A 24,211-nucleotide genomic window follows, 5' to 3' on the forward strand; every position below is an offset into this window, starting at 1 on the left:
AGATATTACTTCGCGGTCGGGAACTACACGCACAAGCATTTCGCTACACTCCCATTAACATCTGCTAACCATGTGTATGTGACAAATAACATTTGATTTGATGAAAGGAGTTCCAATGCGCAGGTCGCCAATGCTCGCCTCCACTAGTCGCTATCCATGGTGCTGAATGTTTTCATTCGGAGAGTCAGCACTCTCAATATTGAGTGAAAGAGAGAGAGTGCGGCCATGTGGTTCGCATTTTTACTTTCCGTGGGCGCTTGGGGATTTATGTAATGTTTTATTATGTGGGTTTATAGGGTTGTGTTGGGACACTTGTTGGATGTGAGTAGGTTTGGATACTCCAATAGAAAACCAGGCGCAACAGTAACCTTTGCATTTTGTAAAATAATAAAGTCAGACATTTTCTAATCTAGCCTATAGGCTCTCATATCACGCATGCACACACGGGATGCAAACGCTGGAGGAACTTATCTTTTGGACTGAATGCGTTGGATCTCAAACATCTCGAGGACAATGATTATCTGTCAACATTCTAGAATATACATGGAAGAAAATGGTGATTGAACATTTTAGAAACTACAGACTAAGTGCAGTAAAATTTTATTGTGGGAATAATCGAAATGTAATTGACGACAATGATTATCTACATTGAACTCAAGTAGCCTAATGAGCGCACGATTTTTGGAAGGGGAAAAGAAACCAACGTTGCCTACATTTGAAACCTTCCATACACTTCCTCTTTTATCTGTGTGCACCTCCTCCCCACGCCACACCTGCTGTTGGATTGATTCTACGCCACAGCCAGAGAGGCGAGAGCTAAACCACAGTGAGCACCACTCCCACCTGTAAGAGTTTCTCCGCACCGAGGGCTTGAAGATGAAGAAGCAAAATGTGCGGACCCTGTCTCTTATCCTCTGCATGTTCTCCTACCTGCTGGTGGGCGCTGCGGTGTTCGACGCACTGGAATCCGAGACGGAGAGCTCCCGCCGACGCATCCTTGAGCTGAAGCGCACTGAGATGAAGAAGAAATACCGCTTCTCCGAGGACGACTACCGGGAGATCGAGCGGGTGGTGCTGCAAGCGGAGCCCCACCGCGCCGGGAGACAGTGGAAATTCGCCGGGTCTTTTTACTTTGCCATCACGGTCATCACCACCATTGGCAAGTTTTGCTAGCTTCTCTTAGGTTACTTTTGTCATGGCTGAGTTATAGTGTTACAGGTGTCAGGGAATTGTTTTATAATACAGTGTATCTGCAGTGTTCTGCATCGGCAAATAGGCTACTGTACAGAAGAGCCAGCCATTTGCCTATTTTAAAGTCTAATTTAATACATTGCAGATGTACACCGAATATCGTAGCATGTTATTCCTTATTCTCGGCATCCCTTAACCATTGGCTTCAACAGCATCATTATTAGTCTACAATAACACACAGTAAAGAGTAACTGAGTGTTCCTCTGGGTGGCCATCTATCTCCACAGGCTATGGCCATGCAGCTCCAGGCACAGATTCAGGGAAGGTCTTTTGCATGTTCTATGCTGTGCTGGGCATCCCGCTCACCCTGGTCATGTTCCAGAGCCTGGGCGAGAGGATGAACACGTTTGTCTGCAATCTCCTGCGCAGGGCCAAGCAGTGCCTAGGGTTACGGAGGACTGAGGTGTCCATGGAGAACATGGTCTTGGTGGGCTTCCTGTCCTGCATAGGCACCCTGTGTGTTGGGGCAGCAGCCTTCTCCCACTATGAGGCCTGGACCTTCTTCCATGCCTACTACTACTGCTTTATCACGCTCACCACCATTGGGTTTGGGGACTTTGTGGCCCTGCAGAAGAAGGAGGACCTCCAGGAGAAGACGCCCTATGTGGCCTTCAGCTTCATGTACATCCTGGTTGGACTGACAGTGATAGGAGCCTTCCTCAACCTGGTAGTGCTGCGCTTCCTCACCATGAACACAGAGGATGAGAGGAGGGACGCCCAGGAGAGGGCCTCCATCAAGAGAGAGAGGGGCCTGCTGACCATGGGGCTCCATGGAGGAGGACCAGGACAGGGCAGAGGAGTGCTTAGGATCAGGGAGAGGGACAGGATGGGGCAGAGCCGCAGTCACATCAATCTTTTCCTGCCCATGGAGGAGGGCACTAGCCGCACCAACCTCATCTCCTCTCCAGCAGAGGAGCAGGAGGATAGGGACAGGGGTGCCCCCTGCAGGCAGAGGCTGCATTTACAGCTGCATGGCACTGGCAGACGAAGGCTTGAGTCTCCCCTGGGCTCCTTGTGTTCCTGTATGTGCTACCATCTGGAGGTGTGTGAGAGCCCCCTGCCTTCCCACAGGGAGCACCCTGGGTGCAACATGAACTCGGTCTACTACAACTCCATCTCTTACAGGATCCAGAGCTTGAGCCCCAGAGACAACACAGGACTCTCGTCCCCAGGCAGCACACTCTCGCTTGGGCACAACTTCAGGGAGTACCCCTGCTGCCGGAGGAAGTCAGTGTAGCACCACGTGGGACAGAATATTTGTTTGTAACGGTTGGATTAATAAAGTATTTTATACATATTTTAATACACTACATAGGCAAGGTGTTGTAGAACACTGTAGATGCACACACTTGATTAGAAATAAATTGGTGTAAAGTATTGGCAGAGGCAAGATAATCTGTTTTATAACAGGAATTTTAGAACCTATTTTCCCTAATCAAATGATTACAATGCTGTAGTTATACAGGATGAATTTAAGTTGTTTTTGCATTATAGCCGCTGGAGATGTATCTTGTGAATCAATTCACTTACTATTGTAATACTCTGTGAGTTGCTTGTTTTTCCCCCAATATTTTTCCCTCCTGGATTGTTTATTAGTATTATTATCTGCATTATAGATTTGTTTTGCATGCAAATAATAGTGGAGATGCATGATTGAGATGATACACGGCATGATAATTATATTAACAAAAATGTAATGATGCAAATGACTATCACTATAGATATTTGGGCATTATGATTGTTTTTTAAGTACACACACACACACACACACACACACACACACACACACACACACACACACACACACACACACACACACACACACACACACACACACACACACACACACACACACACGAGTAAAGCAGGTCCTCAGCGTGATGGTTGCTGCGGATTCTGTGGAAAGTACTTCATATTGCATGCCTTTAATGGAATTATGTTTTAATGAGGACATTAATAGATAGGAACGTGAATATGGTAGCAATGGCCTTTAATTAACCATATCAATGACATATATAAATCATCATATTACTTGTCCTTATAGCAGGAGGTTAAAAACAACCCTGCATACATTTTCCTGTACTAATGCACAACACATGCACAGAGACAGTTTGCCTTCTATGTGTTGATTTACATTTTATGGATGTAGCACATGCCTGATATGTAGCAAGACCTTTCAGAAATATGTAAGCCTATTTATTTCCATGCTCCATGGGCCTTTAAACCATATTATGTTTTCAGATGAGACAAATCTTGTTTTTCTTGCAACTGTCATTGAAATTTATAATCAGGTTTGGTTTTTAATCTTGCGAAGCCCTGTCTTGATGTTGACAAAATATTCTTATATATTTTTTTAATTTAACTAGGGAAGTCAGTTAAGAACAAATTCTTATTTACATTTGACGGCCTACCCCGGCCAAACCCGGATGACACTGGGCCAATTGTGCGCCGCTCTATGGGACTCCCAATCACGGCCGGATGTGATACAGCCTGGATAAGAAGAGAAGGAATCATAAACAAAATGAAAATAATGCATATTTGAGATGTTTTTCCCCCAATCCCTTAACATTTCTATATAATAAACTCTACAACTAGCTGTCTATCTCAAATAGAGATAACATGCTCCCAGAACCAAGACTGAGACCATTTGACTGCTTGATGGTCATGTGTAGTTTCACACACGCGCACACACACACAATGGTAGAACAGTTTATTATGGCTCAAAAAACACAGATGTGACTAACAAGAGAACTAATTCTCCATGGACTTCCCATTTGTGCTGAATAAGACGCTCTGTGCATGAAGTCAATTACCAGATGCTATTGATTCTCTCACTTCACAGAAAAAGTTAGGATAAAAGAGTCAGAAAGAGAATCTCAATAAGATATTTTAGAAAGATACTGTATTAATGGCCTTGATGATTTATTGGCTTGAGGCCCGTGCACATACTGTAGATTTGGAAAGTATTCAGACACCTGGATTTTATCCACATTTTGTTGTTACATCCTTATTCTAAAATGGATTAAAAAAAATCCCCTGTCAATCTATACATAATACCCCATAATGACAAAGCAAAAACAGGTTTAGACATTTTTGAAAATGTGTGTGTATATACACTGCTCAAAAAAATAAAGGGAACACTTAAACAACACAATGTAACTCCAAGTCAATCACACTTCTGTGAAATCAAACTGTCCACTTAGGAAGCAACACTGATTGACAATAAATTTAACATGCTGTTGTGCAAATGGAATAGACAAAAGGTGGAAATTGTAGGCAATTAGTAAGACACCCCCAAAAAAGGAATGGTTCTGCAGGTGGTGACCACAGACCACTTCTCGGTTCCTATGCTTCCTGGCTGATGTTTTGGTCACTTTTGAATGCTGGCGGTGCTTTCACTCTAGTGGTAGCATGAGACGGAGTCTACAACCCACACAAGTGGCTCAGGTAGTGCAGTTCATCCGGGATGGCACATCAATGCGAGCTGTGGCAAAAAGGTTTGCTGTGTCTGTCAGCGTAGTGTCCAGAGCATGGAGGCGCTACCAGGAGACAGGCCAGTACATCAGGAGACGTGGAGGAGGCCGTAGGAGGGCAACAACCCAGCAGCAGGACCGCTACCTCTGCCTTTGTGCAAGGAGGACCACTGCCAGAGCCCTGCAAAATGACCTCCAGCAGGCCACAAATGTGCATGTGTCAGCATATGGTCTCACAAGGGGTCTGAGGATCTCATCTCGGTACCTAATGGCAGTCAGGCTACCTCTGGCGAGCACATGGAGGGCTGTGCGGCCCCACAAAGAAATGCCACCCCACACCAAGACTGACCCACCGCCAAACCGGTCATGCTGGAGGATGTTGCAGGCAGCAGAACGTTCTCCACGGCGTCTCCAGACTCTGTCACGTCTGTCACATGTGCTCATGTGCTCAGTGTGAACCTGCTTTCATCTGTGAAGAGCACAGGGCACCAGTGGCGAATTTGCCAATATTGGTGTTCTCTGGCAAATGCCAAACGTCCTGCACGGTGTTGGGCTGTAAGCACAACCCCCACCTGTGGACGTCGGGCCCTCATACCACCCTCATTGAGTCTGTTTCTGACCGTTGGAGCAGACACATGCACATTTGTGGCCTGCTGGAGGTCATTTTGCAGGGCGCTGGCAGTGCACCTCCTTGCACAAAGGCGGAGGTAGCGGTCCTGCTGCTGGGTTGTTGCCCTCCTACGGCCTCCTCCACATCTCCTGATGTACTGGCCTGTCTCCTGGTAGGGCCTCCATGCTCTGGACACTACAGTGACAGACACAGCAAACCTTTTTGCCACAGCTCGCATTGATGTGCCATCCTGGATGAACTGCACTTCCTGAGCCACTTGTGTGGGTTGTAGACTCCGTCTCATGCTACCACTAGAGTGAAAGCACCGCCAGCATTCAAAAGTGACCAAAACATCAGCCAGGAAGCATAGGAACTGAGAAGTGGTCTGTGGTCACCACCTGCAGAACCATTCCTTTTTTGGGGGTGTCTTACTAATTGCCTATAATTTCCATCTTTTGTCTATTCCATTTGCACAACAGCATGTTAAATTTATTGTCAATCAGTGTTGCTTCCTAAGTGGACCGTATGATTTCACAGAAGTGTGATTGACTTGGAGTTACATTGTGTTGTTTAAGTGTTCCCTTTATTTTTTTGAGCAGTGTATATATATATATTTATATATATATAGCATTTACATAAGTATTCAGACCCTTTACTCAGTACTTTGTACTTACAGATTCAAGTTTTCTCTGGTATGACGCTAGAATTTTGGCACACCTGTATTTAGGAAGTTTCTCCCATTCTTCTCTGTGGATCCTCTCAAGCTCTGTCAGGTTGGATGGGGAGCATTGCTGCACAGCTATTTTCAGATTTCTCCAGAGATGTTTGATCGGGTAAAAGTCTGGGCTTTGGCTGGGCCACTCAAGAACATTCAGAGACTTGTCCCAAAGCCACTCCTGCATTGTCTTGGCTGTGTGCTTAGGGTCATTGTCCTGTTGGAAGGTGAATCTTCGCCCCAGTCTGCGATTCTGAGCGCTCTGGAGCAGGTTTTCATCAAGGATCTCTCTGTACTTTGCTCCATTCATCTTTCCCTCGATCCTGACTAGTCTCCCAGTCCCTGCCGCTGAAAAACATCCACACAGCATGATGCTGCCACCACCATGCTTCCCCGTACGGATGGTACCAGGTTTCCTCCAGACGTGATGCTTGGTATTCAGGCCAAAAAGTTCAAATCTTAGATTCATCAGACCAGAGCTTCTTGTTTCTCATGGTCTGAGTCCTTTAGTAGCCTTTTGGCAAACTCTAAGTGGGCTGTCATGTGCCTTTTACTGAGGAGTGGCTTACGTCTGGCCACTTCACTATACCGGCCTCATTGGTGGAGTTCTGCAGAGATGGTTGTCCTTCTGGAAGGTTCTCCCATCTCCACCGAGGAACTCTGGAGCTCTGTCAGAGTGACCATCAGGTTCTTGGTCACCTCCCTGACCAAGGCCCTTCTCCCCCAATTGCTCAGTTAGGCCAGGCGGACAGCTCTACGAAGATTCTTGGTGGTTCCAAACTTCTTCCATTTAAGAATGATGGAGGCCACTGTGTTCTTGGGGACCTTCAATGCTGCAGACATTTTTTGGTTCCCTTCCCCTGATCTGTGCCTCGACACAATCCTGTCTCGGAGCTCTACGGACAATTCCTTCGACCTCAGGGCTTGGTTTTTGTGCACTGTCAACTGTGGGACCTTATATAGACCGGTGTGTGCCTTTCCAAATCATGTCTAATCAGTTGAATTTACCACAGGTGGACTCTAACCAAGTTGTAGAAACATGAAGAATGATCAATGGAAACAGGATGCACCTGAGCTCAATTTCGAGTCTCATAGCAAAGAGTCTTAATACTTATGCAAATAAGGTTTCTGTTTTTTTATTTTTAATACATTTTGCAAAAAATTCTCAAAACCTTTTTTTGCTTTGTCGTTATGGTATATTGTGTGTAGACTGATGAGGGGGAAAAAATGTAACAAATGTAACTAATGCTGTAATGTAACAAAATGTGGAAAAAGTGAAAGGGTCTGGAAACTTTCCGAATGCACTGTTTAGTACCTTCAGAAAGTATTCACACCCCTTGACTTTTCCACATGTTGTTATGTTACAAAGTGGGATTAAAATGGATTTAATTCAAATTTTAACATTTATAAAAATATATATTTTTTGTAATATAACACAAATATGTCTTGATTAGATAAGTATTCAAGCCCCTGAGTCAATACATGTTAGAACCACTTTTGGCAGCGATTACAGCTATGAGTCTCTGGGTAAGTCTAAGAGCTTTCCACACATGGATTGTGCAACATTTGCCCATTATTCTTTTCCAAATTCTTCAAGCCCTGGTTGTTGATCATTGCTAGACATCCATTTTCAGGTCTTGCCATAGTTTTTACTTAAATCTGCGTCAACCACTCAGGAACATTCACTGTCTTCTTGGTAAGCAACTCCAGTGTAGAATTAGCCTTGTGTTTTAGGGTATTGTCCTGCTTAAAAGGTGAATTAATCTCCCAGTGTCTGGTGGAAAGCAGACTGAACCAGGTTTTCCTCTAGGATTTTGTCTGTGCTTGGCTCCATTCTGTTTCTTTATCATGAAAAGCTCCCCAGTCCTCAACGATTACAATCATACCCATAACATGATGCAGCCACCACTATGCTTGAAAATATAGAGACTGGTACTCAGTAATGTGTTGCATTGGATTGCTCCAAACATAACATCTTGTATTCAGGGCAAAAAGTGAATTGCCTGTGAGAGCAATTACAAGAATGTTATAATACTTTTATTCCATCAAATGGTTGTTTTATGCAACAGAAGAGGGTTCTTATAACTATATTGTGTCTGTGTGAACTGAAAGTGGGCCTCTGGGAGATTTAACACTGACAGGAGATTTACGATGTCTTTGGGTAATATGCATTCCAGAGCATGAGTTAATGTTTCTGTTTTATAAGGTACCAGAGAGAGCGATGACTCCAGGGCCAGAACCTGGTTTATACACAATGAGAACAGTTTTTACAGCAGATATTGTCTGATGTGAATTATAAGTATCTTTCATTCAAATCTTAACCCTGTGACCCATTCCATACATCTGTTGTTTGTCATGTAGACTGAAGGGGGTGTATCTTGGCTATAAAATACCTTTGTACATTTGTCTCGTGGCTCTCAACGAATCATCTGAGGGTGATTCGTCGTACAGCCATCATTATCGTAGAGCTCTCAATCGATTCACTTTATGTGTGTAGTATTGACCTGCTCCCTTATTAATAAGTGAATAAAGATTTAGTTTAAGTATAACTCTGACTTGTGTGATAAGTTTGTCTACTCATTTGAGAGTAAAGAAATTAACCACAACATGCTTTTGCACAATTTTTGCAGTATTAATTTAGTGCCTTGTTGCAAACAACATACATGTTTTGGAATATTTTTTATTCTGTACAGGCTTCCTTCTTTTCACTCTGTCAGTTAGGTTAGTATTGTGGAGTACAATGTTGTTAAACCATCCTCCATGTTCTCCTATCACAGCCATTCAACTCTGTAACTGTTTTAAAGTCACCATTGGACTCATGGTGAAATCCCTGACCGGTTTCCTTCCTCTCCGGCATCTGAGTTAGGAAGGACTGCTGTATCTTTGTAGTGACTGGGTGTATTAATACACCATTCAAAATGTAATTAATAACTTCACCTCACTCAAAGGTAGGGGTGTCAAACTCATTCCATGGAGGGCCTAGTGTCTGCTGGTTTTTGTTTTAAATTGAAACCTAGACAAGAGAGGATCGAAAACCCGCAGACACTCAATTCTCAGTGGAACGAGTTTGACACGTGCTCAAAATATTATTCAATGTCTGTTTAAAATACCATCTACTAATACCATCTACTAATACCTGGTCTTTGTGGTTGAATCTGTGTTTGAAATTCACTGCTCGTTTGAGGGACCTTACAGATAATAGTATAGGTGGGGTACAGAGATGAGGTAGTCATTCAAAAAAGGTTGTTAAACACTATTATTGCACACAGAGAGACTCCATGCAACTTATTATGTGGCTTGTTAAGCACATTTTTACTCTTGAACTTATTTAGGCTTGCCGTAACAAAAGGCTTGAATACCTATTGACTCAAGACATTTCAGCTTTACATTTGTAAGTAATTTGTCAAAAGAAATCAAAAAACATAATTGCACTTTGACATTATGCGGTATTGTATGTAGGCCGGTGACAATTTTTTAAATATATTTTTATACATTTTTAATTCAGGCTGTAACACAACAAAATGTGGAAAAAGTCAAAGGGTGTAAATACTTTCTGAAGGTAATGTATAGAAAGAGAGCGAGATAGAAAGGAGCTCTGTGACAAGGGCGCCCTCTAGAGTTGTAAATCAACGGTCACTGGGCACTTTGCCTATAAAGACAACTTCCCTCATCATGTGTTATTGATTGAGATTGACCAGTCAGCTGTGCTAATCTGACTGTCCTTTAATTGTTTAACTCCCAGCAGAGTATTTCTGAAGTAATCCAGATCTCCACTGAATGATACAGACATACCAAGCAGAAAATAAGGCCAACAGAGAGGCGTGATTATTACACACGGTCTAAATCATTGAACACCAGAGGCCAGTAGTACTCTATTTCTGTTTTCCCAATGCTTCTGAAGCTGGTGAGTTAGGGGCCTTATCTGTTTGTAATGGAAAAAATTGAGGTGATGGAGTTGAATCACCTTGCACAGGGAGCCACGCTTTGGATCCTCAGATGAGAGGTGCAGTCATTTTCAATTCCATCCACTGTCACAATCGTTGTATAATGTTTAAGTAAGCAGTAGCATGCAGTCCCTTGTCTCAGGAGATGGCCCAAACCTCCAGGTCGTTGATTAGGAAGTCGTCAGAGGAGGACAACACGTCATTGTCAAATGTGTCACACCTCTGGCTCTGCCCACGGATCAGGCCATCATCTAACCACAGGCCAAAGAGACCCCTGAGAGCATGATAGAGCAGGAGGAGGAGGAGAGAAACAAAAGAGAGCATAATTCCTCAACTTTCAAGCACTCCTTTAGACCACTAGTTACTTCCATATTCTGTTGAATTATAGTTAGGGCCCTGGGTTTTGGTTAATTATGTCACATGATCAGGATTTTAACATTTATTTTACAACTATTCCTGAAATCATAATTAGATCTAAAATGAAAGCAATTGTCTGAGGATGTTGCTGGACCATCTGACATAAAAAAGGACAATTTTATTTAAAGGTTAAAATCCAGGTCATGTGACATGATTAAGCCAAACACAGGGCCCTACCCATTGGGCACAGACGTCATTTCAAAGTCCAGTTTTGATTTACATGAGTTGTCAACTAATGAGACTTCACCGTGAAATCATCAACAAAAAATTAACCATGTCATTCGATTTAGGTTAAAAGTTGGGTGAAAAAAAGACTAAATGTCCTTTAGTCAATGATTTTTTAATTAAAATCCAAATGGTTTTCCACGTTGATTCAACGTCATAACATAGATTTCTTGTTGTTGAAATGACGTGGAAACAATGTTGATTCCACCAGTTTTTGCCCAGTTAGTAGTTATAGTTTATTAATGATTGCGGACCTATTTTCACTTACCCTCCTCCACCAAATGCCAGGTAGTCTGGACTTCCCTTCACAAAGAAGGAGTTACTAAACTTCCATTCATAAACCTGGAAAATAAACAATGATCATAGCTTGGTATCAGTTGTTGTTTGGAAACAGCAACACTCATGATGCAGTAATACAGTATTGGTAATTTAGGTTAGATTGAATCCAGCCCTAAGCCAGTGATACTGAGACTCGACATAGGGATATCTCACCTGGAGTTGTGGAGAGAAGGAGAAGAGGAATGTGTGTCCTGTTCCATAGTATGACAGACTGATTCGAAGAGTAGTGGGACAAAATGCACCAAACACCTAGGACAAAGAAATAGAGTTTACAGAGCAAAGGATAAAAATCCCAGACAGCCTTATGGCATAGGTGAGAACTTGGTTTAGGCAAGTAAAAGGCCTCAGCTTCTCCTCACCTGTCCACAGTTGTCTCTGATGACAGTGAGGGTACTGGTGCTGCAGTCCATGCCCCCCATGCTCTTGTACAGAGTGCCCAGGCTGGTGCCGTGTCTCTGGGTGCTGTATACCAGAGACCAGGGGCACTGCTCTAGCCGGGCAGGAAGATGTTCATTTAGCTGGAAACCACAGGGAATTACACTGACATTAATATTTGTATCACTGATATTCATGTGGCAATTTATCATGACTTGTATAGGGAGCATATTTAGCACAGCAATAATTTACCACTGCACATGTGATGCATTGATTTAACGGAGAATGGTGCAACTGCGGCCTGCATTTCGGGGGCGTCCTGCTTTTTCAATATGCTTTGTAGTCATGACAGACAAAGATATATAAATAAATCAAAAATATACACGCAACATGTAAAGTGTCGGTCCCATGTTTCATGAGCTGAAATAATAGATCCCAGAAGTTTTCCAAACGCACAGAAAGCTTATTTATCTCGAATTTTGTGCACAAATGTGTTTATATCCCTGTTAGTGAGCATTTCTCCTTTGCTAAGATAATCCATCCACCTGACAGGTGTGGCATATTAAGTAGCTGATTAAACAGCATGATCATTACACAGGCGCACCTTGTGCTGGGGATAATAAAAGGCCACTAAAATGTGCCGTTTTGTCACACAACAATGCCACAGATGTCTCAAATTGAGGGAGAGTGCAATTGGCATGCTAACTACTGGAATGTCCACCAGTGCGGTTGTCAGAGAATGTAATGTTGATTTCTCTACCATAAGCCACCTCCAACGTCGCTTTAGAGAATTTGGCAGTACATCCAACCAGCCTCACGTGTATGGCGTGGTGTGGGTGAGCAGTACCTGATATCAATGTTGTGAACAGAGTGACCCATGGTGGCGATGGGGTTATGTTATGGGCAGGCATAAGCTATGGACAACGAACACAATTGCATTTTATCAATGGCAATTTGAATGCACAGAGATACTGTGACAAGATCCTGGGGCCCATTGTGAGGCCCATTTAAAAAAAAAAAGGTATCTGTGACCATCCGTGACCAGTTATGTGAAATCCATAGATTAGGGCCTAATGAATATTTCAATTGACTGATTTTCTTATATGAACTGTAACTCAGTAAAATCGTTGAAATTGTTGCATGATGCATTTACATTTTTGTTCAGTATAGTTAAGCAAACTTTACTGAGCATGTTGTTAACCAGCTACAGTACATGAAGTAGGTAAGTAAACAAGTGGTTTCCGTTTCCTGTGTAACATCAATATTGCTACACCTGCATGTGGGCATTCCTGAACTTCTATTAGTGCAGGAACCAATGGGATGCTCAGAATGCCCACATGCAGGAAGGCCTCGAATTATGGGCCGCAATCACACACTAATGATGTAATGGGATATAACCTGACCAATCAATGCGTAAAAAAGGCTGCACCAGGGTATTTATTGACAAGCCAGTCAGCCAATCGTTGCTCCCGTATTTTTGCCAATCACCTCGCTGGTGTGTGGTGCCCTCTCCCTGGGTGTCAGGGGCCTCTTTATCAAGCTTGTTTACATTTTTCACTAAATTCTGGTTTGGTGGAGATTCTAGGATTTGTGTGCGGGTAAACAAATTATTGGGAGAATCTGTCACATGCAACATGACCCAAACACATGACTGTTTCTATCTCCTGCCTTGGTATAGTAGGCTATGAGATTAAATAGGCTATGTAGCGCTACTATTGCACAACAACACTGTAGCCTACACATGTTAAATATTTTACACTCTAAAAGTCTAAGCCGTTGAGAGGGGGCACAAAACTATCTTCTTACTTCCATTAGTTTGTATGGATTACCTTCAGATGAGTCCCATGACACTTGTGGGGGTCGTTGAGCAAAATGGAAAACACCATTGTGGGGTCATAATAGTTTGTAGGCCAAACCGTTTGGACGCTACAGACGTTTTTGTGAGAAGACCGATTTCTGACAAACAACCGAGATAGACAGTTTCATGTTGGATAGTGATGAATAGTCAGTCGCCTGTAGTTTTCCTTAAATCCACCAACAGCAGTTAGGGACCGCCAACATAGTGACAAATCTAATTTTTCAAATTTCAATAGCTCTTTAACCATTACTCCTAAAACGTTCAAAACTGATTGTAGATAACCCGATAGCATAGACACACATTGCACACACTTTGTTTTTGTCGATTTACATCCCGCACTATTTAAAAATTATTTATTTACATTTTTGAATTTCAATAGCTCTTTGGTCATATGACCTACTGACTTCAAACAAGGTTCAGAATGTACATTCAGTGGCCCTACACAGTTTGTTTAGTTTGTCCATTTTCATCACGCAATTTTACATGAATTTTCAATGTTTTTCAATGTTTATAATTTCAATAGCTCCTTAGTCATGTGACCTACTGACCTCAAGGTTCAGAATGTCCACTGACTACCCTCCTATATTGCACACCCTTTAGTTTGTCCATTTTCAGCTCACACGTTTTCACATTAAATTTGTAAACTTTCTAATTTCAATTGCTCCTTGGTCATGTGACCTACTGACTTCAAACAAGGTTCAGAATGTTTAGTGGATTATAGTTATTCCATTGCATTGGTTTTAATACATATTAGCATTTTACATACATTCCTAAGTGTAATAATTGTTTATGACATACTGTGAAAAACTCTTGGCTGCTGACTGTGTCACTTTCAGACATGTGCAGAGCAGACTGAAAAGGGAAGAGTAGCTCTTGACTTGAACCACAGGGGTTCTCTGCAAAGAGAGAGTAATCCAAAAGGCACAGACACACCCCTTGACCTGTATGTATTCTCTCCTGATTGGTCTCCGTGGTGCTTAGTCAATGGGAACTCCATTGCCGGCCCCATCATAAAGTTGTTACAGTCTGACTAAAGGTATGAGGACAGACATCCTTTGTATTTATGGAAACAAATGTTTCCTAACACTTTGGATCCTATTGGACAGTTAGAAGACACAATGCGTCAAGGCAAAAAAAATAATAATGACTAATTACTGTCCATGAGTAACCTCAACCTTGTGGGTCTGTGGGTGTTTGGGCCAATAAAGTGCCAACTCAATTCTACCACTGACTAGACTCTCATGCTACTATGAATGAGGACACAGGGCAATAGTTTTGAATCTAAACCAGCCCTTTTTTACTGGAGTACACTAACCCCTAAGTGGGGCTCTTTCTTGACACACAGTAGCAGTTTACCAGATAAGAAGTCAAGAAGATCAAAAAGTAGATTGTTGTAAGGGTGTATTACCTCCTGTGCTGTGGAAAAATCATAGCTGAAAAATACCTCTATGTATGTGTATACTGTATGTGGGAATGTCTTATGTCTGTCCTACATGTAGTGTTGGTAAATGGAATATTCCTCAACTGCATATCATAATACTTCTATTTGCAATAGCAATTTATGTTCAACAACTGACATTTTCAGATGTTATTTTGACAAACACACTTTAACACACTTTGGTGCTTACAATTAATTCTTTATTGTCATAGACTTGGTGGGCACTGTCATCTGTGATCTTTGTGATATGACTTTCTTTAAGCACGTACTGATGAAACTGTCCCTTAAAATATTTTTCTTAAAGTCTACAAATGCTCTACATTTATTCACTCTGGGATAGGGTTTGATCCTATATGCTACTTTTATTATTGTCCTGTAAGTGGTTCAGATCCAATAATTTAGGCTGTGTGTAGAATGGGGCATAAAGGAAATTACCTCTACTAGATAATAGTGATAAAGAAATCACCATACAGTTTTGGCCTGTGCATTCATTTGCCTATAACTAATCAGAATACCATTATGTTTACATAAAAAAGAGAATACTTCAAAATGAGAAGATCCTGCCATGGAAAAGACAACTGGGTGGACATAAAGTGGAAAGGAGGGGAAATAACTCACACCATGCAGCAGGACACCTTCAGCTGCGGGATCTTTGTAATGCAGGTTTGATAGTTATATTTTCAATAAATGAATGGTTAGCTGTTATGTGACAATTAGGTCCATTTTTTTTTTTTTGTGTGTAGACGGCCAAGGAAGTTGCACAGAACCCCCCCCCCAAATTGATATAGAACCTTCACAAAAACACATGGAGCAACTGTGAAAATAAATGGCTGAGGATATATTAAAAATGTCTGGTATGTAATGACATGAATTTTTTTTACCCCTTTTTTCTCCCCAATTGGTAGGTGTTACAGTCTTGTCTCATCGCTGCAACTCCCGTACGGACTCGGGAGAGGCAAAGGTCGAGAGCTATGCGTCCTCCGAAACACAACCCAACCAAGCCGCACTGCTTCTTGACACAATGCCCATCCAACCCGGAAGCCAGTCACACCAATGTGTTGGAGGAAACACAGTTCACCTGGCGACCGTGTCAGCGTGCACTGCACCCGGCCCGCCACAGGAGTCACTAGTGCACGATGAGACAAGGATATCCCTCCCGGCCAAACCCTCCCTAACGACGCTGGGCCAATTGTGCGCCACCCCATGGGCCTCCCGGTCGCGGCCGGCTGCAACAGAGCCTGGACTCGAACCCAGAATCTCTGGTGGCACAGCCTTAGACCACTGCGCCACCCGGGAGGCCCATGGTATGTAATGACATTTAATTCAAAGTAAATGTACATTTTTTATTGTTGTGTGGGACACCCATATGTTCAGCTCATGGCTATGATTTCAGAGTTCAACAAAGCCAACAACTGCTTCATGTGTGCCACTGATAAAGAACCTGGATGTGGTCCAAAGACTGACTGGGTTAGTAACTTTATTTAACATGTTTATAATCTTTTGACAACAGTGACGGCATATAAGACAAGTTATGATATAACACAATGGATGGCTAATTCGTCATACTGCATTGATATTAGATATTATTTATAACGTTTTACTCTTTGTTTTGTTTTAGATTGAATGTTTTGCATGCCAACGGTGGTTCCATGTGCTGTGCCTAGAAATGAAGACAAAAGAGTTCAGAGTGAAGAACACAAACTGGAAGTGCTGTCTGTGTTGTTGAAAATGTATGCTATACCCCATCCACACTGAAGAGGCTCTGACGTGTACATCAACCAGGGATAAAGAGAAAGTTAACACTGAAATGTTTTGCACTTATTTGAAGTAACGTGTCTGTTGACATTTTGGACAAGATTAAAGGTCTACAATATCTGTTTAATTTGTCAATATTACATTTTTATTAATTGATTTTCTGGACACCATTACTGTGGTTCATTGTTCAGTATATGTATTGACCAGCAAATCCACTGCAGCCTACCTCACTAGCTCATTCTCCATCCCTGCTTTGGACAATAACATGACTCCCGTACTTTGCCCTTTCCCTTTATGGTTGATATTAACAATGAAAGGAGATATTATCTCTCTCTCCTATTGTGTACCGCTGTTAAATACTGTGGAAAAATAAAAAACAAGTACTTAGAACTACCAATTTTTGTAGATAAATATTAAAGAAAAGGGTAAACACAACACTGGACTGAACCCCCTAATTGTCAAACTAATAATAATGTACAACAATATAGAAGATACATGACTACAGGTTATGCAATATGGGTGTATATCCACTGCATGCTTCTTAGGTGTGTAATTGACATGACCAAGGAGCTATTGCAAATTTGAAACTATGAAAAATGTACGTTACACTGCGTGATTTTACAGGACAAACAAGAGTGCAATATATAAGGCTAGTCTGTGGACATTCTGAAGTTTGTTTGAGTCCAGTAGGTCACATGATTAAACATTTATGAATATACAAGTATCTTATATCGTTTAAAAGCTTAAATTCTTGTTAATCTAACTGTATTGTCCAATTTACAATAGGCATTACAGCAAAAGCATACCATGCGATTGTTTGAGGACGGCGCCCCGCATCAACATATTTTTCAATCAGCACAGGCTTTATAAATCACAAATAGCGAATAAATAAATCACTTACTTTTGAAAATCTTCCTCTGTTTGCAATCTCAAGGGTCCCAGCTACAACATGAATGGTCGTTTTGTTAGATAAAATCCTTCTTTATATCCCAATTAGTTTAGTTGGCGCCATCGATTTCAGTAATCCACTTGCAGACAAAGGAGTCCAAAAAGCTACCGCTAAACTTTGTTCAAACAAGTCAAACTACGTTTCTATTTAATCCTCAGGTATCCATGTTCAATAGAAAAGTAAAATTAGTAAGCGCTCGTCCTCTTCGTCGCGTGCCGACAGACTGATATTGTACCAGGACTCTTTGTACAAAAACTCAAAATTCTTGCTTGTTTTGAAGAAACAAGCCTGAAACAATGAACAAAGACTGTTGACATCTAGTGGAAGCCATAGGAATTGCAATCTGGGAGCTGGAATTACATAGGACTCATAGCTTTCCATTATATGAGCCTGGGATCTCAAAAAAAAAATATTCTTGGTGGTTTTTCTTTGAATTTTTAGCCTGCCATATCAATTGTGTTATAGTCTCATACATTATTTGAACATTTCTACAAAGTTCAACATGTTTTCTATCCAATGCTACCAATTATATGTGTATCCTGGCTTCTGGGCCTGAGTAACAGGCAGTTTACTTTGGGCATGTCAGTCAGGAAGAAATTAAGAAAAATAGACCTTATCCCTAAGAAGCTTTAGACCGGTGGAAATCTTTCCTTTGGTCTGATGAGTCCAAATTTGACATTTTTGGTTCTAAGCACCGTGTCTTTGTGAGACGCAGAGTAGGTGAACAGATGATTTCCGCATGTGTGGTTCACACCGTGAAGCATGGAGGAGGAGGCACTATGCTGGTGACACTGTCTGTGATTTATTTAGAATTCAAGGCACACTTAACCAGCATGGCTGCCACAGCATTCTGCAGCGATACGCCATCCCATCTGGTGTGTGCTTAGTGGGACAATCATTTGTTTTTCAAAGGGACAATGATCCAACACACCTCCAGGCTGTGTACGGGCTATTTGACCAAGAAGTAGAGTGATGGAGTGCTGCATCAGATGACCTGGCCTCTACAATCACTGACCTCATCCCAATTGAGATGGTTTGGGATAAGTTGGACCTCAGAGTGAAGTAAAAGCAGCCAACAAGTGCTCAGCATATGTGGGAACTCCTTCAAGACCGTTGGAAAAGCATTCCAGATGAAGCTGGTTAAGAGAATGCCAAGAATGTGCAAAGCTGTTATCAAGGCAAAGGGTGGCTACTTTGAAGAATCTAAAATATATTTTGATTTGTTTAACACTTTTTTGGCTACTACATGATTCCATATTTGTTATTTCACAGTTTTGATGTCTTCACTATTATTATACAATGTGGAAAATAGTAAAACAAATTAAGAAAAACCCTTGAATGAGTAGGGGTGTCCAAACTCTTGACTGGTAATGTGTGTGTGTATATATATATATATATATATATATATATATATATATATTTTTTTTTACAGCATTCCCAATGTTATTTATATAGATTGTAAACTGTAATGGGCCGAGTATCGAACCTTGGGGCACTCCTTTATTTAATACAAGGAACTCAGATTTGACCCCAGCTACCTTGAAGGCCTGAGTTGTGTCATTGAGATAATTATGAGACCATTGACAAGCATCAGTACACAACCCTATAGAGGACAGCTTATTCAACAGAAGAACATGGTCTACACTACAGTATCAAAAGCTTTTGGTGTCAATAGCTAATAAGGCAGCAAGAACTTCTCTTTCTGTGAGTTGCCAAAAAGAAAAACCCTGACCATTTCCCAAGTCATGTGAGGTTGAATGATCATCCATCGAGGCAACTGGAGGCTGTACATGGGAAGAACAGTCGACTGACTGGCCAAGAACAGCATGACCACCATTTCTTTAAAATAGGAAACCAGCTGAGATAAAATGATGATTAAAAGCATCACAAATCTTAACTTTTTCTGTAACAATGCAGGAGTCTAAAACTACTTGCTTAGGCAGGGAAGTAGAGGAATTACCCCTCTTCAGTGAATTAACGGTTTTCCAGAATTTAGAGGGATCACTAACAGTCTGTCATAGCACTAAGGAAGTAGTTTGATTTGGCTTGTTTAACCGAGGCAGTGCACCTATTTCTCAAATGCCTAAATAGCTGACAATCAGCTAACAAGTCAGCTTGTCTAACCTTGGCCCAGGCTGGATTTCTTATTAAGAGGTCTAAAGCCTTGTTCACATTGGCAGTCAGTCAGAGGTGGGACCAAGTCATTGTTTTACAAGTCACAAGTAAGTCTCAAGTCTTAGCACTCAAGTCAAAACAGGCAAGTCTGAGTCAAGTCTCAAGTCAAGACCGTCAAGTATCAAGTCAAGTCTCAAGTCTTAAACTTTGAGTTTCGAGTCCTAAACAAGTCATAATGCGCTCTTCACCAAATGTAATACAATTTCATATTTTTAACAAGAGTAATAGTTAGTATATTACATTTACGCAAATCATGAATGCTTTTAAAAATCTATATATTTATTACTTTCCAAATATACTTATATTTCAGTGGAAATACATTGGTAGCCATGAGAAAGACCGCCCCCCACATTGATCGACTATCAAGGATTGCTATGGGGCGCAATCAGGCGATGTAGGCTTGCACACAATCGCTCAACCTTAACACACAGACACAAACACACACTCTCTCGCTCACTGTGTGGTTACAGTGGGCTAACTTATGTCAATGGTTTTAGGAACAGCAGTAACATCAGGCAGGATTTAGGCTACCAACTGCCTAGCCAGTTGTAGCTCATTCTTGGGTGCAATGATCACGTTCCCGCACTGACTGATTGTGTGGAGGCTCATTGATTTAACATTACGTTAGCCTACATGATACACTAGTAAAGTAATAAAATATATAGCTGTCGGCTATATTAGCCATGACTTACCATTCTTTGTGCACCTTCAAATGTCAAACAAAGTTGTAAATTGTTGCGCCTCCGTCTGTAATTTTCTTCCCGCATGTTTTGCAAGTTGCAATCCATTTTTTGTTGATACAGCGTGGTCTTTATATCCAAAAATAATCATTTTGAGTATCATCTTTCCAAGGGCTCCATCTGAATTCACCCGCCAACGTTCCTCTGCACTGCCACGCACAACTTTTTCTCAGCTGGCACAATTTGATTGGCTGCTGTCCGATTCAAACTGTAATCCGTTAAATGAAGAGTTGATGTGCTGCACACTTTTTTTAATAGCACCATTTTTTATATTTGGGCTTGGGAATGGTATCAAGTCAGGTCGAGTCATAAGGCTCAAGTCCAAGTCAAGTCACGAGTCACTGGCGTTAAAGTAAAAGTCGAGTTGCAAGTCATCATATTTGTGACTCGAGTCCAAGTCATGTGACTCGAGTCCACACCTCTGCAGTCAGTACAGCCAAAAACCACATAGAATCAGATATTTTAAGCCACATTTCAAACCCCCTTCGTAGGTAGTTTGAAGTGAGATCCAAATCTGAATACTAGTCATGCAACTTGTGTCTGAATGTTCAAATCTGATTTATTTGCCCTGAAGTGGTTTTTAGACTTATTTGTCATATCTTGTTGCTTGCTAGTGTAACGGATGTGAAATGGCTAGCTAGTTAGCGGGTACGCGCTAATAGCGTTTCAATCAGTTACGTCACTTGCTCTGAAACCTAGAAGTAGTGGTTCCCCTTGCTCTGCAAGAGCCGCGGCTTTTGTGGAGCGATGGTAACGACGCTTCGTGGGTGACTGTTGTTGATGTGTGCAGAGGGTCCCTGGATCGCGAGGGGACGGTTTAAAGTTATACTGTTACACTAGCTCCTCTGTTGACAGCTTGACAAGAACATGTGGTAGCTAATTAGCTTGATAATTGTTTACAAACAAATTAGTGAATGTGCTACAAGGCTAGCTAACTTAATTGACTGTCTTGGCTAGCCAAAAATGACTCATTTTTTGAGGCCCTAAAAAAAGTGTACACTATGATTTACAAAAATTCAATACGTTTTTGCTCAGTTTTGGTTTCTCAAATGCAAGCAATAAGGCAGTCGTCACAGATATCATTTGCACAAACACCACTAGACACATTTGTATGAGGACAGTTAGTCAGGATTAGGTCAATCAATGAGGAGTTTGCTAGTTAAAAAAAAACAACTAAAACCGAGTGAGTTTCATTATCAACTGAGTCAAATTAAAATCAAGACAGATTCTTAAACTGATCGGAAGCATGTGTAAACCAATCAAGATGTTGATCTCCTACACAACCAGTTCAGATACCAGAAAGGGTTTTAAATAATCAGCAATAAGACCAACAGCCTCGGGACGAAGCGTCTGAGGGGCGATAGACCGCAGCAATAAATATGCATATTGTGGTTCATGGTCACTTTTATAACTAACAGCTCACACATTTTGGGTACAGAAATGCTAAGAGAGCATGATGCTATAAAGCCCACAGAATAAGTTTAAGGGCGTAAAGATCGCTTAGTCAAGATTAATGTGCGTTATTATTGTGCATACCGTTTACCTTCGATGTACGGAATATTCTGTCACTCCCGGTAGTCTCACGCTCAAATTTTCACGCACAATAATAATTACCTTGACACACGTCCTCCGTGATTTGGTCTTTATGTCACTTTCAAGACAACTTGGAACTCGAAATCTCCGTCATCTGACTTCAGTGCGTTCAAGACAACTGCCCGCTGGTCACAGGCCGGAGGAAGACGTTCTTCTTCTTCGATGAGGTTTCACGGCGGTTGGCATCCAATAAATGTTGCAATATCGCCACCTACTAGATTGGAGTACAACTCCCTTATACTTTGCTTGAATAAATAAATAAATACCCTACCATCTGACACTACACTCCAAAAAAAATATTAACACCACCCTACTCCACTATTTAAATCTATTTAGTCCTACCTCAGGCCAACAACCTGAAAGGATGGGACACCGCCACTTAACACACCCTGCAACTCTTCTGATGTCAAGTCTCACACACCCAAATACCTCTCTGCTGTAAGGGGTGCGTAACTGGTGGCAGCGAAGTCAGACGCAGGAGAGCAGAACTGGGTAATAACCGGAGCAGTTTAATATATATATATCTATAGATAACCACCGGCATCCAGAATAATAAAGAATGGGTACAAAACCCGTCGCACACCAGACAACAATGTGCACAAGCACTTACAACAAACAATACCACAAAAAGACATGGGGGGAACAGAGGGTTAAATACACAACACGTAATGAGGGAATGAAAACCAGGTGTGTGGGAAAACAAAACAAAACAAATGGAAAATGAAAAATGGATCGGCGATAGCTAGAAGACTGGTGACGTCGACTGCTGAACACCGCCCGAACAAGGAGAGGAACCGACTTCGGCAGAAGTCGTGACATCTGCAGCTGCCACCACGACCTCAATTTTCTGCGACTTACGTTCCATCCCTGTAGTACAGTTGATAACCATTGCCATAAATGCAAAAAATCCAATCTTAGAAGGCCTAGAAGGCCAGCATCCCGGAGTCGCCTCTTCACTGCTGACGTTGAGATTGGTGTTTTGCGGGTACTATTTAATGAAGCTGCCTGTTGAGAACTTGTGAGGCGTCTGTACACTCTTATGTACCTGTCCTCTTGCTCAGTTGTGCACCGGGGCATCCCACTCCTCCTATTCTGGTTAGAGCCAGTTTGCTCTGTTCTGTGAAGGGAGTAGTACACAACGTTGTACGAGAACTTCAGTTTCTTGGCAATTTCTCACATGGAATAGCCTTCATTTCTCAGAACAAGAATAGACTGACGAGTTTCAGAAGAAAGTTCTTTGTTTCTGGCCATTTTGAGCCGGTAATCAATCCCACAAATGCTGGTGCTCCAGATACTCAACTAGTCTACAGAATGGGAGTTTTATTGCTTCTTTAAATCAGGACCACAGTTTTCAGCTGGGTTAACAAAGTTGCAAAGGGGCAATTAGCCCTTTAAAATGATAAACTTGGATTAGCTAACACAACGTGCCATTGGAACACAGGAGTGATGGTTACTGATTATGGGCCGTTTCCAGCTACAATAGTCATTTACAACATTAACAATGTCTACACTGTATTTCTGATCAATTTGATGTTATTTTCATGGACACAAGTACATTTCTAAGTGACCCCAAACTTTTGAACGGTAGTGTATATCTCTTGTTGGCCTATCCCTCTGCACTGGTACAGATCTACTACTCACACCACTCCTCTCAGGAACCCTCCCCCTTGACCCAACTTCCTCTACTTTCTTCACTGACTCAGCATATGACAACTTCTGCACTACTCTAACCCTGGAAACCTCAACCTGCCTCTCTTGCACGGGACATTTCTGATTCCCAGCCCCATGGGCACCCTTACAATTGACACATATCACTACTTTCCTCAATGCTACCTTTGTCTCATGCCCTTCTGCACACTTCTCACACCTAGGAACCTCCCTCCTATACACAGCTGCCACATGCCCATAACCTATAACAACATAATGTAATCGGCACAAAAGCTTGTACAGGATAACTTATATATCCTAACATCACTTTGTCGGGCAAAGACTCAACATCAAAACACAAAAGAACAAACAAGACTCTTCTGTTTCACCACTCACGCCAACCTGTGTGCGTCACACCAAACGACGAGCATCACAAACACCGGAAATCTTCCCCTTCAGTTGGTCAACTTTTACATTTACTTCTACCCCAGTAATCCCTCCTTTCAATGGCGTCCTTTTCCTGAAAGCAAAACAATTCACATTTCTTGCCCCCATTAATTTATTGCGGAACGCCTTCTCCCTCTAACCAGCAGAAACACAAACAATTATCACCAGACCACTTCTGGTTACCCTCACCGATTCCACAGCACCCAACTCTGCTTTCACCCACCATTAAACCACAAATGGATCAGCCAAAAGGCAAGGGT

General features: G+C 41.8%; 2 protein-coding genes across 3 annotated transcripts; one reads left to right on the forward strand and one right to left on the reverse strand.

The window, feature by feature from the left end:
• The first annotated feature begins 307 nt into the window (after positions 1 to 307).
• Positions 308 to 3,362, forward strand: LOC129861187 (potassium channel subfamily K member 15-like). Its single transcript, XM_055932378.1, has 2 exons — positions 308 to 1,159; positions 1,479 to 3,362. Exons 1-2 carry the CDS (start codon positions 877 to 879, stop codon positions 2,486 to 2,488), a joined length of 1,293 nt encoding a protein of 430 aa, XP_055788353.1. The 5' UTR covers positions 308 to 876; the 3' UTR covers positions 2,489 to 3,362.
• Positions 3,147 to 22,018, reverse strand: LOC129861186 (TLD domain-containing protein 2-like). Of its 2 annotated transcripts, XR_008760516.1 has the most exons (6): positions 21,879 to 22,018; positions 11,334 to 11,492; positions 11,128 to 11,223; positions 10,904 to 10,977; positions 10,014 to 10,267; positions 3,147 to 3,741 (listed from the first exon to the last, which is right to left on the reverse strand). XR_008760516.1 is itself a non-coding variant. In XM_055932377.1 (5 exons), the coding sequence occupies exons 2-5, from the start codon at positions 11,391 to 11,393 to the stop codon at positions 10,132 to 10,134; spliced, it is 366 nt and encodes a 121-aa protein (XP_055788352.1). In that variant the 5' UTR covers positions 11,394 to 11,492; positions 21,879 to 22,018; the 3' UTR covers positions 5,906 to 10,131. The 2 variants fall into 2 exon arrangements, 1 of the variants encoding a protein (XP_055788352.1); XM_055932377.1 differs by lacking the exon at positions 3,147 to 3,741 and having other exon boundaries at positions 5,906 to 10,267.
• Positions 22,019 to 24,211: the final 2,193 nt, after the last annotated feature.

The sequence above is a fragment of the Salvelinus fontinalis genome, chromosome 8, assembly GCF_029448725.1.
Source record: "Salvelinus fontinalis isolate EN_2023a chromosome 8, ASM2944872v1, whole genome shotgun sequence".
NCBI classification, from domain to species: domain Eukaryota; kingdom Metazoa; phylum Chordata; class Actinopteri; order Salmoniformes; family Salmonidae; genus Salvelinus; species Salvelinus fontinalis.

Bases quoted from the DNA above. Each gene is read 5' to 3' on its own strand.
- LOC129861187 (XM_055932378.1), top strand. From the start codon at position 877: ATGAAGAAGCAAAATGTGCGGACCCTGTCTCTTATCCTCTGCATGTTC. The intron at 1,160-1,478 runs GCAAGTTTTGCT...CTATCTCCACAG, and splicing joins CACGGTCATCACCACCATTG to GCTATGGCCATGCAGCTCCA.
- LOC129861186 (XM_055932377.1), bottom strand. From the start codon at position 11,393: ATGGGGGGCATGGACTGCAGCACCAGTACCCTCACTGTCATCAGAGAC. The intron at 10,978-11,127 runs GTGAGATATCCC...TTTATTTTCCAG, and splicing joins CCTTCTCTCCACAACTCCAG to GTTTATGAATGGAAGTTTAG. The intron at 10,268-10,903 runs GTAAGTGAAAAT...TCATGCTCTCAG, and splicing joins CTGGCATTTGGTGGAGGAGG to GGGTCTCTTTGGCCTGTGGT.